The 12,571-nt window shown below is 37.9% G+C and overlaps 1 protein-coding gene across 1 annotated transcript in view; it reads left to right on the top strand.

The window, feature by feature from the left end:
- The window catches only part of LOC119720449 (mucin-like protein), a 32,137-nt gene extending 28,667 nt beyond the window's left edge, over positions 1-3,470 (top strand). The window contains exons 33-35 of the mRNA XM_038190113.1: positions 152-429; positions 756-839; positions 3,426-3,470. Coding sequence (XP_038046041.1) covers positions 152-429; positions 756-839; positions 3,426-3,470 — 407 coding nt within the window. The remainder of the gene's footprint in view (positions 1-151; positions 430-755; positions 840-3,425) is intronic.
- Positions 3,471-12,571: the final 9,101 nt, after the last annotated feature.

Here is a 12,571-nt window from a genome sequence, read left to right as displayed (position 1 = left end):
TTGGGTAAAATGAACAGACTAACTTTGTATTGAAAAACTTGCAAAATATAATTCTTTTTATTGTAAAAAAAGAGTAAACATTGTTTATTCTGCATCTAATTTAAGAGGTTTTGACAACATACAACTGTTTTGTAACCGGTGTCCCATTTAGAGCCCGATAGTGGCGGTCTATCCACCGTCACTGTTGTACTCATCATTGTTGGCTCCATTGTGCTGCTTATCGTTGTGGTGTGCATGCTGGTCTGCATGTGTCTCCTCATTCAAAGGCAACATGCCAAGTCGCTGGCTTATCGTGAGGACAAACAGCGGTCTGGTGTCCCAAGAGACGGTGATCGGAGCATGGAGTCTGTTGATGTCTCCTGCGGTGATGAGGCGGCTAGGATGAGTCGATTGATGCACGTGATGAGCCAGTCTCGCTACATGCAAGAGGTGAGGAATATGTCTTAACATCGTTCCTGTTTGCGGTTAACACCATGTGGTTATAACTACTGCTTAGAAGATATTTAGTTCTGAAAAGAACTTGTCCTGCTTATTATCAACTTTCGCTTAGTAGTTTTTGTTCTGATAAGAACAGTCCTGCTTTAATTTCTAAAAAACTTGTCTTTGAATTAGTCTCAACGTTTCGACTAGCCTGCTCTAGTCATCGTCAGGAGACTGAAGAGAGTTGGAGGTGCTACTCCTTAAGTCATGTAAATAGGCCGTGTTAGGATTGGGAATGCTTGTATATATTGGTTGTCTGTTGGGCATTGTGTTAGAGTGGGATGCCCTGCTCGTGTCAGTTGGCTGTGAGCCCTGGGCATTGTGTCGAGGGATGCCCGCTGAGTGTCCTGCTCGCTCAGGTGCGTCATTTGGATGTGAGTGTTGCAGTGGCGTAGCCATGGGGGGGGGGGGGTGCGTGTGGGGGCGACAGCCCCCCATGAAACCCTGTCGCCCCCCCCCCCCCAGTCGCCCCCCCCCCCACTGAGATTTTGAGTTTCTAAAAAAAAAATGCATTGATCTACATGACGCCCCCATGAAATGTTCCAGCCCCCCCCCCCCTGAAAAATTCCTGGCAACGCCACTGGAGTGTTGCAACTTGGTATAATTGGATGCCATATGTTGCTTATGAAATTGCCGATATCTTGTGGTACAGTGTCATGTTCGTGGATCTCAATAGCTTCTCTGACACGACGGGTGTACCAATGTTTCTCTGGAGCTATGATTTACGCTTGTTCCCAATCAACGACATGATCCAAATCAGCAAAGTGTTTGACAATGGCAGATTTGCAAATCAATAGACAGTGGTACTTCGTCCACCAGAGAGCCAGCGCGGTTCTGTGTATTTGTTTTGTTATCATTAGCTGTTTCGGTGTACACACTGAAACAGCTCTTGTTTTTGTTTATTTTTTTTTTCTCTTTTTTTTTTTTTCTTCCACTTTTTTTCCCATAGGATAACATGTGTATTCGTTCTACAACGCACTTTTGGACTTTTTTCAAATCCGATGGACTTCAAACCTGGCATACAGTTAGACCACCATCTGAAGATGTATGCCGAATCATGACGTCATCACGTGTCACGTGACGTCATCCTAAAAGAGCATACTTTAAGGCCCTATATCTACAGAACCGAAAGTCCGATTTGGTTCAAACTTGGTATGCAAGTATTCCGGGACGTGTTATAGACAAAATTTGCAGTGACGTCATGATGACGTAATCGTGTGATTTTATATAAATTATTCACTTTTTGGCCCTTTTACTCATATCTCATAAACGGAATGTGGTAAATTCAAAATTCTTTTTGTAACATGTTTGTCAGGTGAAATATAGATGCACAAAATTTCATCAAATGTGTGACGTCATCATGACATCATCAAAAACGTGATTTTGTGATTCACAGATAAGGGTATGTCCGATCGTTATGAAACTTGGTGGGTAGGTAGGTATAGATAAAAGCTTTCAAAATCTGAAGTGACGTCATCATGACGTTATCGTCTGATTTTTTATGATTTTTTCAAATGTTAATATTTTCTTCAAATTTTGCAAAAATTATATAAAATTCGGTCGGATCGACTTCAAACCTGGCACACACTTAGACCACCATCTGAAGATTCAGGTCGAATCATGACGGTATCAAGACGTCATCACGTGTCACTTGACATAATCCTAAAACTGCATGGTTAAAGTCACTATATCTAGAGAACCTGAGGTCCGATTGGGTTCAATCTCGGTATGCAGTTATTCCAGGAAGTGTTATAGACAAAAATTGCAGTGACGTCACGATAACGTCATCATGTGATTTTATATGAATTATTCATTTTTTGGACCTTTTACTCATATCTCATCAATGGAACGTGGTTAATTCGAAATCCTTTTTTGCAAAAGGTTTATTAGGTCGTAGATAGATACAGAAAATTTCAAAAAAATGTGTGCCGTCATCATGACGTCATGAAAAATGTTTTTGTTTTTTTACATAGGATGGACACTTTTTGTACAGAATACGCATGTACAAGTTCATTTGACCTGGATGAAACTCCTTTACGGCAGTCATTAATAAAACGGTCGAAACAGCTCAGTGTTTGTCCACAAACACATTTCTAGTTTTCTTGGTTTCCCTAATGTCCACGACTTGAAAAATCTGTTCAGGCTGATATTTGTATATCATTTGGCACAGTACATGTACATTACGTTCCTATAGACATTACATTATGGTCTCGAGTCTGTAGTACGAGAAGATCCAATATTAGAATTAAATGTGTTTGTTGTGTTATTTAACTTCTGTCGATGCACTTGTAATTGTAATCATACAGTGGGGTCTCCACTCGACAAGATCATGCTTTTTGAGACCTCGGTTCATCCATAAACAATAATTCAAATGTTAAATAATTATATATGTACATGTATGTGTTGGGAAAAATTAAAGATTTGATGGATGGATTGATTGATCAGAATGTGAACATTTGAAGTCATTTTCCCGATCTGTATTCATTTAATGGTTACTTCCCGAAAGATCCCCATAACTTAAGAAAACCTTAAATTCATGTGAGGGTCATTCAAATTTTGTTTCAGAACTTGTTCCACATATGCAAAGCTGAGAACTATTTCCAAAGGTTTAGTTTAAATCAACGTCAACGTTTACTGTGTTCGAGGACAAACAACCTTCCTCACACTGAATCACTATGAGGCATGCCAAAACCCGCCTTAAAATTTAGTATAGGTCAAAGGCTTATGCAATTGTACTTGGTCATTTGCAGCTTCAGATCAATTCTATTTAATTCAGATCAATTCTATTTAATTCATCATGAAAGCAATGCAGTTACAGTCACTTAAAGACACCGGAAACCATTAGTCTGGGAGTAAAGGTTACACAAAGGTTCTGAGTGGTACTGTATTAACTGTCTATGGATATCAAAATCTATGTTAACTAGCGGTCCTTTTTATTTCATCAGGTCAACCCAGCAGGTCGTGTGGTGCGCAATCCCATGGTCAACTAGACGCCCCATCCGTTCACTGCAAGTTAATAGCGTTTTGGTAAACTCGTGGAGCACATTTCTTACGTAATTGTTACTTGTTTCCCATTGATTACTAGATAGCAGGTCGCTGTATTCTAAACTGAAAGATTAAAATTAATGCAAGGAATTATTTCATGACTTCGCGTTAAACATTTCAAGAAACGTTCCATTTAAAAAAAAAAATCTGATATTGTCTTCTTTAGACAAAGTTCGCATATTGAGCCAATGGTTTAATCAGGACGCTTTTTACCAGCATATTAGCTTTCAAATTGTTACCTCTGCGTATGTTACCCAGAAAAAAGTTGTAATCAACAACATGTATATGAAGGTTACGTTAAAAGTAAATATCGGTGTATGGGATATCCAAGATATTTTTGTTAGTGCTGTACGTGCGTAGAATTAATTACATTATATAATATCAATCATTACTAATGGTGATACAGTTTGTTTCATTATTAAACTAAGTAGACATTTATAGAACAGTGTTTTGAGAAAACTAATGATTGATTTACGACCTCGACAATGGCCAGGCAGCGTTGATACTGAGTCGGTCGGGTGATCTGAAGTCATGTATTATACTTTAATTTTCCAATATTGCTAATACTTGTCATTGTTGTAGTCAAACAGCTGATAACTTGATAATGTTCTGTTATCTGGTAGTATTCGCTAGATCATAATTATATGATTGAGGCAATTGTGTAGCAGAATTTCACCACGCTCATATCATAGGGAGGTAGTTTAACGGATTGCACGTATTTTATCCGCATACCTTGTATTATTGTACACAGGTAGTTCTCCTCGCTATTTTGTATGAGCTCAACATTTTGTATGAGCTCTTATGAATAGAATAACTCGATATGGTTTAAAAAATACTGCCTGTAGTCGATTGCTCTTTTGAGGGAATCGTGGATCGTATTAGCCACGAAGGACTGTTCCTCGACTGCGGTGTTTGGTAAAAAATATGCCCATTACAATCGCATTAATTCAAGTATCATGCGTCTGTTGCTTATAAAATCATTCTGATAAACTTGATAATGCCGTTCCTGAGTGTTTTCTATCATTGTGGATAGAGGGATAAACATTGTGTAGTATCATTATTATTAATTATTTCTCGTAATGTCACCAAGAATTACTTAAAATTGCCCTAGGCACTGAAGCTTACAAGCCTCAAGAAACCTGTAGAGAGAAGACATTGATAATCAAATGATACAGTTTAAGAGGTGGGAGGAAAACCGCAGAAGAGCACTTAACCTCACCCCAAGGGCGGATCCAGGGGCGGGGGCCAAACACCACTTTCCTGTGACCCTAGTCTATGTCATAGGTCTTCAGACAATAGAAATAATGATCAGATATGAAAAAAAATCATACTTGACCTCCGGTGACCTTTCAGAGGTCAATGACCTTTATATACTGCATTTATAGTAATTTATAAGATAAGCACTTGAAACCCCAACTTTTTTAAGACACAATTCTAAAAGTTAGGTGTTCATGCTATGAAAAGTATTTTCATATGAAGGGCATTTCATATCTGACCTCTGGTGACCTTTAAGAGGTCAATGAACTTTGTATGCCCTATTTATAAATATTCATAAGATTTATTATTCAAAACCCAACTATTTCAGGAACCATGTCTAAAAGTTGGTTCTTTGTGATGTGAAAAGCATTTTTAGATATAGGGACATCATATTCTGACCTTTGGTACCCTTTAATAGGTCAATGAACATTGTACCTTATTTTTTGCTATTTGTTATATTTCTTTGTCAAAATGCCCTTTTGTGACCCAATGCTCAATATTGAAAAAGAAAGGTACTGCACATATCATTATACAGTCATGTAATGAATTCAAATCCCACAAAAAAATGTAAGGTGACATCTGACCTTCATTTCCCTTTTTCATTTGGCAGACGCAACATGTTGCGACTGGGATAGAAGACTGATCGACTTTCTTAGTCACTCTTCTGTACTTATTACACTCTGTGGTATCTAGATGGACTTAGGTCACCACATTTTTAACCTTTTTACCGAGCCCACAGGTCACTGTAAGAGTGTGGTTCTTGTCCAATGTACCTCTTGTATTCTGTTGCACCCCTGTCTACCCTTCAAAAAAGAGAAATGGAGATCAGAGGTCATAACAAAATTGTCCTTTGGGTCTGAATTCATGACATGCTGTAGAATAATACTTAAAATACACTTGTTTTGAACTATTTATACTTAAGTCATGAAAAAGTGGCATTTGGAATATTAAATATGACGAATAGCGGCAAATAGGGTATGCAAAGTTTATCGACCTCATAAAGGTCACCAGGAGTCAAAAATGAATGTTCACACATCTGAAAATTCTGTTCATGTCACGTACAGCCAATTTTTAAACTTGGGTCATAAAAAAGTGGGGTTTTGAATAGTAAATCTTATAAATATCTATAAATAGGGCATACAAAGTTCATTGACCTTTTAGAGGTCACCAGAGGTCAGATATACAAAGCCCTTCATATGGAAATGCTTTTCATAGCATGAACACCTAACTTTTAGAATTGGGTCTTGAAAAAGTTGTCTAAAGTATTAATCTTATAAATTACTATAAATATAGGTCCGCGACCTCTGAAAGGTCACCGGAGGTCAAGTATGATTTTTTTTTCACATCTCATCATTTTTTCCATTGCCTGAAGACTTATGACATAGACTGGGGTCATTGGAAAGTGGTATTTTCAAGAACAGTTATTATATATAATGTGTGTAAAGTTTGTTGACCTCTCAAAGGTCACCAGTGGTCAAATATGAAAAGTCTCCACATCCGAACATTTTCTTCATGGCATGAAGAACCAACATGCGAAGTTTCATGTTTTAGTCACAAAGTGTACAATTGTATCATATATTTGATCTTAACAGCCCCACTATCAAGGCAGATAATGAGTATACCACCAAATTGCCTCAGATCGCAACACAGAGCATCTAGAATCCAATTTTTTTTTCGGAAGGGCACCGAACCCCTCGCCGTTTTTTTTTTTGACCAAATTTTGGGGCACCCCATTTTTTTTTTTTGGCCCCTAAAAATTGTGTTGTGTTCTGGATCCGCCCTTGCCTCAGCCGTATATAGAGATCAAACTTTACGTATTTCCTGTTTACCAGTGTATTCACGCATGTTATCCGTATTTTGTTTTAGTGTTTTTGCTATCTTACTCAGATGTTGCCCTCGTTTTACCCTGTATGAACCACATGACAGTTTCAACTGAACAGATGACGATCACACAATTATTGTCATCTGATCGACACACAGTTTCAGTTTTAGTCAAACAAAAAGTATGCATTTGTTTTGTCAAAGCAATGGTAATTTAGTATGATACGGGGTTGTCGAGCTGTGGTTTGTAAACCTAAAATGTGGGTGTATTTTTTTGTTTTGCTCAAAGGCATGGGATCATTTGCAATCATCCAGATACAAATTTAACATTATTGTCAAATGATAAACTAATGATAATCAATCCGTGGTGGACAATAATGTCTTTTTATTACAAGAACAACTTTAGAAACGTCTTTCTTTATTGTGCAAGGTTGTTTTGCTTTTATTTGACAAAGAGTGAACAGACAAATACAAAATTATGTCCCAGTATACTGTATTACGTTTATCGAGTGATATTGCCATGGCAATAAAAAACAATGATGTGCAAATGGTCCTATCGTCAGTTTTCACAACTTAAGCATTAACTAATTATTGCAGTGTATTTACGTATTTTCTGTATACTTAATGTGTTCACAAATGGTATCCGTATTAGTTTACTGTGTTTGCTTTGTTACTCAGATGATCCCCTTATTAGCCCATATAAACCAGATGTCAAGCTCAATTGCACACAATTTATGATCAGAAGTGAAGACAATTACTCGTCTTCTGATCGACACACAGGTTTATGCATTGCAGGTGGCTCGTATAATTTTTCAATTTCAATTCTTAATCGGCAATTCTTACATTTAGAGAGCTGGTCACAGTATCCTACAGAGTTACATTACACATTGGGTTGGATAAATCGATGGTCATTTAGTATGTTACGGGGTTGTTGAGCTGTGGTGTGGAAAAATGAAATAAGGGTGTGTTTTTGTTTTACTTAAAGACATGAAGTCAATTTCAATCATGTAGATACAAACTGACCGTTATTGTCAAATGATCAACGACATGATAATCAAACCGTGATATACATTAATGTCTTCTTTAATGCCTTCTTCTTACATTAAAAACCTTACAAAACGCCTTTCGTTGTTGTGCACGATTGTTTTGCTTTTAATTTACAAAGAGTAAGCGGACAAATACAAAATAGGTTATGATACACTGCATTATGTTATTGGAATTTATATAATGATGTGCAATGATGTCCTGTTGTCGTTTTGAGAACTTGATAATAATTCCTTTGATTATTGCAGTGTTTTGTGTGTTTACGGTAAGATTATCCATCTTTATCCCTACTTCAATTCAGCATCTACGAAATCGTTTTTAAGATTTTGGAAATAAGTTTTTGCATTTTATTATCCGTTTTTTGTCCGTTTTATGTTGTTGCATTCTATTGGCCTATTCAGATTTCATCGATACCATATAGCTTCCAAATAATATAGGTATTACTTTTCAGTGAATCGAAAATGGTTACTCAATACCATGCTCATTTGAATTGGCTCATGATGGTTTAATATGTAATTTGCATTGGTTATGGGTTAAACAAATTAAAATACTGAATTCAGCGTTGCGTGCATTTGTCATATTTTTTAAGGCTTTCAAGGGGTCGGGGTGGACGTAAGGATGAAAATGGCGGTAGGAGTGAAACTGGGGTGACGTTGGGTTAGGGTTTGGGTTGGCTAGGGGTTTGGGGGTTTAGATTTTTGGGAAGGGGTTGGAAAGGCGCTGGGGTTCTTGGTCTGGATTGGGCTGGGAATGTTGTGGTGGAGGTAAGGTTGGGGTTGGAGGCGGTTGGGGAAGAAAGTGGGTGTTTGGCTTAGAGTTCGGCCTGATTTGGGTTGTATTCGGGTGGGATTCTTTGGGGGTTTGGGGTAGGGGTTCGGTTAGGGGTTTGGAATGGGTGGCGGATTGTTTGGCTTAGAATTAAATTGAGTTGGATTGAGACAGGGGTTAAGTTTGGGTTTGGGCAGGGGTTTTGGTAAGGGTTGGGGCTTACAGTTATGATTAAGCTTAGTTTTAAAAGTAAATAGATAGGATTAAGATAAAGTTGAACGGTTTCACACGCGACATCTCTTTTTGTGAGTTTGTGAGGCTCTGAAAGAACCGGGAAACTCAACGTTTCGGACAGTATGCTCTGCCTAGATCTTATTGATATTTTTATTATGCAAACCTTCAAATTGTATTTAATGGATAGTGCTTGAACAATTTTGAGGGTAACATAACAAGTGTTTGGGTTAGCGTTGGGGTAAGGATTAGATTAGTAGCATTTGGGTTGATGTTAGGGTTTTAATGGATAGAGTTAGGATGAGTATAAGGGTTAATTATTACTAACATTAATCCTATCCGTGAAATCCTAGCCCCAAAACCGAATCCTCTCTATATCCATTACATTTTAACCCTGAACTTCATCCAAACCAAAATCTAAAGCTGTCTCTAACCCAAGCCCCAAATCTATCCATTAAATCTCAACTCAAACCCTAACCTTTTTTTCTCGTGTTTTAAGGATGAGCCACCATACTCTTCTGCTGTTTTTACTACAGTCATTTTCCGTGGTATTCTACGGAGCTTCGCGTTCCAGTACCTGTCTTAAGAATTAATACTATTTCAGTGAAGTGATGCCTCGTCCACCAACGTGTATCCAGTGTTCCTAAGTGTTGGCTGCCGTTCAGGAGTATCAAGGCTTCTGCTTGATCACCATCTTGTTTACTTTATTCTGGTACATTATCTGTGTCAATCTTGTTCAATTTCTACATTACATCTGAGAATATTCAAGCTTTTGGGATGATCTAAATTCAATAATGTTTTGGGGATGTTTGGATCGCAACAAAGTTGGGCTGGTCCTGCAAATCAAACAAAACAAACTACAATTCGTTTGATTGCGTATATCAAACAAGGTTTCACGATTTAATTGTTCATCGTAGAGTAAATAAATAACTATGGCTGGCAAGTTGGAGGTACAAGCTTTCGTTGATGATGAAAATGTATTTGTCGATCAACTGCACGAGTTGACAAAGGATGACTTATATGAGGTTGAATAACTTGTTGGTCTAAACATTTCTCGAAGTGCTTTTAGAAAGGCAAAACTAATCAAAGCTCCTACGGACAAGATGAATCTTGAGGCAGATAAACCTCAGCAGGTGGGTCGTGAAAATGACTGCGCAAAGATTTCAGCTGAAACGATAACGGCTTCAGTTTGAAAGAGAAGACAAAGAACAAGAACAGAGAGAGAGAGAGTTTGTAAAGGAGCAGAAAATAAGTTAAAGTTTTTCCCTAGTTTCAGATCTGCTACTCGTCTTTTTATAGGAGTACACCCCCTCTTCTCCCGTGTTTAGTTTAGTAGTGGACTCCCCCTTCCTCCATTGTTTATTCAGGCCCCAACTTCCTGTGTAGCTTTAGTTCATTGACCTAGAGGCTCATTCAGCAGACCAGCATCACACAGGCAAGACATATAAGCCCGACTCAAGCTTTAGTGTACATTTTCATCCCGATCACAAGTGTCTGCTCCCATTTTGGTAAGTTTCATGAGTTTTCATTACTTTTCTTATGATTGTATAAATCCAGTTTTATATTTGCCTTTGTGATACTCATATTATCCAGTTCAGTATCATTTTAGCTCCTTTTAAGATAAGAGTTCTTTTTCCTATACATTAAACTGTTTTTGTCTCCACTCTTTTCTTGGAAGTCGTTTTAGCTAGCTTTTTTGTTAAGAAACTTTGAAACTTTTGATTACTGTTTTATGTTTTTATTCCAACTTGATTATTCTTTTGGCTCATTTCTAAACATTTGAGGTGTCCATTCTTTGAAAGTATTGAAGTCGTGTGATTCTAATAAGTTGTGTAATATAATTTTGTCCAAGTTTTAATTGCTTGAGTCTAGGATTACCTGCATTTAAGTTTCATGTGTATGTTATCCACAAAGTTTAAGTTCCTTTTTCTTGCATTCTCGTGGATTTTCATATTTTTCTAGATTTATTTAGTTGCTCTTTTTGACTTCATATACATAGACCTGTATTCAATTAGCCTAGACCATGCCTTAATCCTTTGTTCCCTCCTTCCCAGAAGTAATAGTTTATTGAGACAGTCCAGAGGATTGCATACATAATGACCCATAGGACTGCGCAGGATCTTGAAGTTTATATGTGTTAATCCCTTGTGCACACAGTGGCAAACTTGCATTTGGACCCTTTTGTTGCTTAGAGGATACTTTAGTACATGGACTGTAGTTTCATAGGAGTTTTGTTTTATAAGAACTGTTTTTAAATTGCCATTTGTTTCTTATTTTCTTGTTGCAGGTTTTTAGTTCATTCCTGTGCTTTTAGAGTCATTTCCTTTAGTGCTGTGTGGGTTTCTCCTTTATTTTTTTCCTTTGGTTTTTATTCTTTTAACTTAGTTTTTTTATCAAATTGTTAATTTTTTTTATCCCTGGCGAATTCTTTTGAGTGTTTTATACGTTGTTGATCCTGATTGAGATTTTTTGCCTTGAAGTATTTCTGGAAACTAGTTTTTTGCACTTATAAAGGATAGAAATTGTTTTTTTGTTTGTTGGAAGGTTTTTTTGATACTAAATTAAATTTTGTGAGAAGTCTATTTTTGTTTCCTTGATTCCTTTTCTTTTCTTTTTTTGGTCCCAGTTTTTTTAAAAAGCTAAATCGCGACATAATCATTGGAACCAGGTTTTTTTCTGTAGTGATCCATTTTTCTACGTTACAAGTTCTTGCGCTGTTCGAGCGCAAGAACGACAATAATACTCGCGTCAAGAACAGACCGCCCGAACTCGGACGGCCATTGCGCGGGAAAAGGTTTCTGACTGTGTCAATATAGGACGCTGTTTCTTATGGTTTATTCTCATTTAGATTTGTTGGCGTTTTCATCCCAGATTTTTTCATTCCCAAACAAACTGTGGATCGGGGAACAAATTTATTTTGATATGGTACACCATAATCTACATGTCTGTGCAGTTTTATAAAATTCGGCGAACCAGACCGCTCGGCGAGTGAAAAAAAGGCCTCGTCCCACGGACTATGATGTCCGGACTTTATCCGCGGCACAGAACCAACACAATCATTTTTGACTTTACTAAATGGCTCATCAAACGCGGGTATGGGTTTCATCGGCGAAGGATTGATTGATGGCTGTGGTTTTCCCGCCAACTGACAGGTATGACACGTCTTGAAAAACTTACTACATGTTGATGTAGCTATTGGCTAGTAGAAATGTGCAATAATTCTTTCTTGTGTCTTCCAGATTCCAAGATGACCTGCCACTGGAATCTCATGATCAATTCTGAAGATTCCATTGCGGTAACACGGTTGAAAACAATTTGATGGGCAGTACTACTTTCTTCATCAGCTTGTCTATGGGTAGGTCTACAATCTCTATTTCCTCATCAACACGCCAGACTTGACGTAGGAGCACTTTGGAACCCCCATGGACTCTTCCTCAGAACATACTGTCTGGGCGAGCGTCCTCAAAAATGGGTGGTCTTGCTGCTTATAATATCAGCAAGGATTGCCTAAACTAAGCGTCTTGAGACACTCCCATATCTCCATCCAAATCGTGGAAGAAAGTTTCCGTCAGCCAAACGCCAGGGTATTCCTGTATAGGCACTGACTCAGCTACCTCCTTTTCCTGCACTTTTCAACTGAGATCTGGTCGCAACACGTAAGGGGAAGATTTCCAGAAATGTCTCCTCCAGAGAATGAATTTCTGGCTCATCGATAGGTTCACTAGAGACAATAGGGGATGCTGACACGTTTACCGCCACGTTGTTACCTAGCGACAAGCTGACACCTATCATGTATAAGCTTGTAACACATCCAACAACCGCAGGGCCAGCGGAACAAGTCACTCACATTGCATTGAACTCTGTGATACGGGACATGTATAGTTACCGCCAATGATTCAAGATTTTTGCATTCATCGAACTTTCT

This window comes from Patiria miniata, unplaced genomic scaffold, assembly GCF_015706575.1.
Source record: "Patiria miniata isolate m_02_andy unplaced genomic scaffold, ASM1570657v1 HiC_scaffold_9, whole genome shotgun sequence".
Lineage (NCBI taxonomy): Eukaryota > Metazoa > Echinodermata > Asteroidea > Valvatida > Asterinidae > Patiria > Patiria miniata.
The sequence above is the reverse complement of the archived record's forward strand: the minus strand, read 5'-3'. Positions and strand labels throughout refer to the sequence as shown.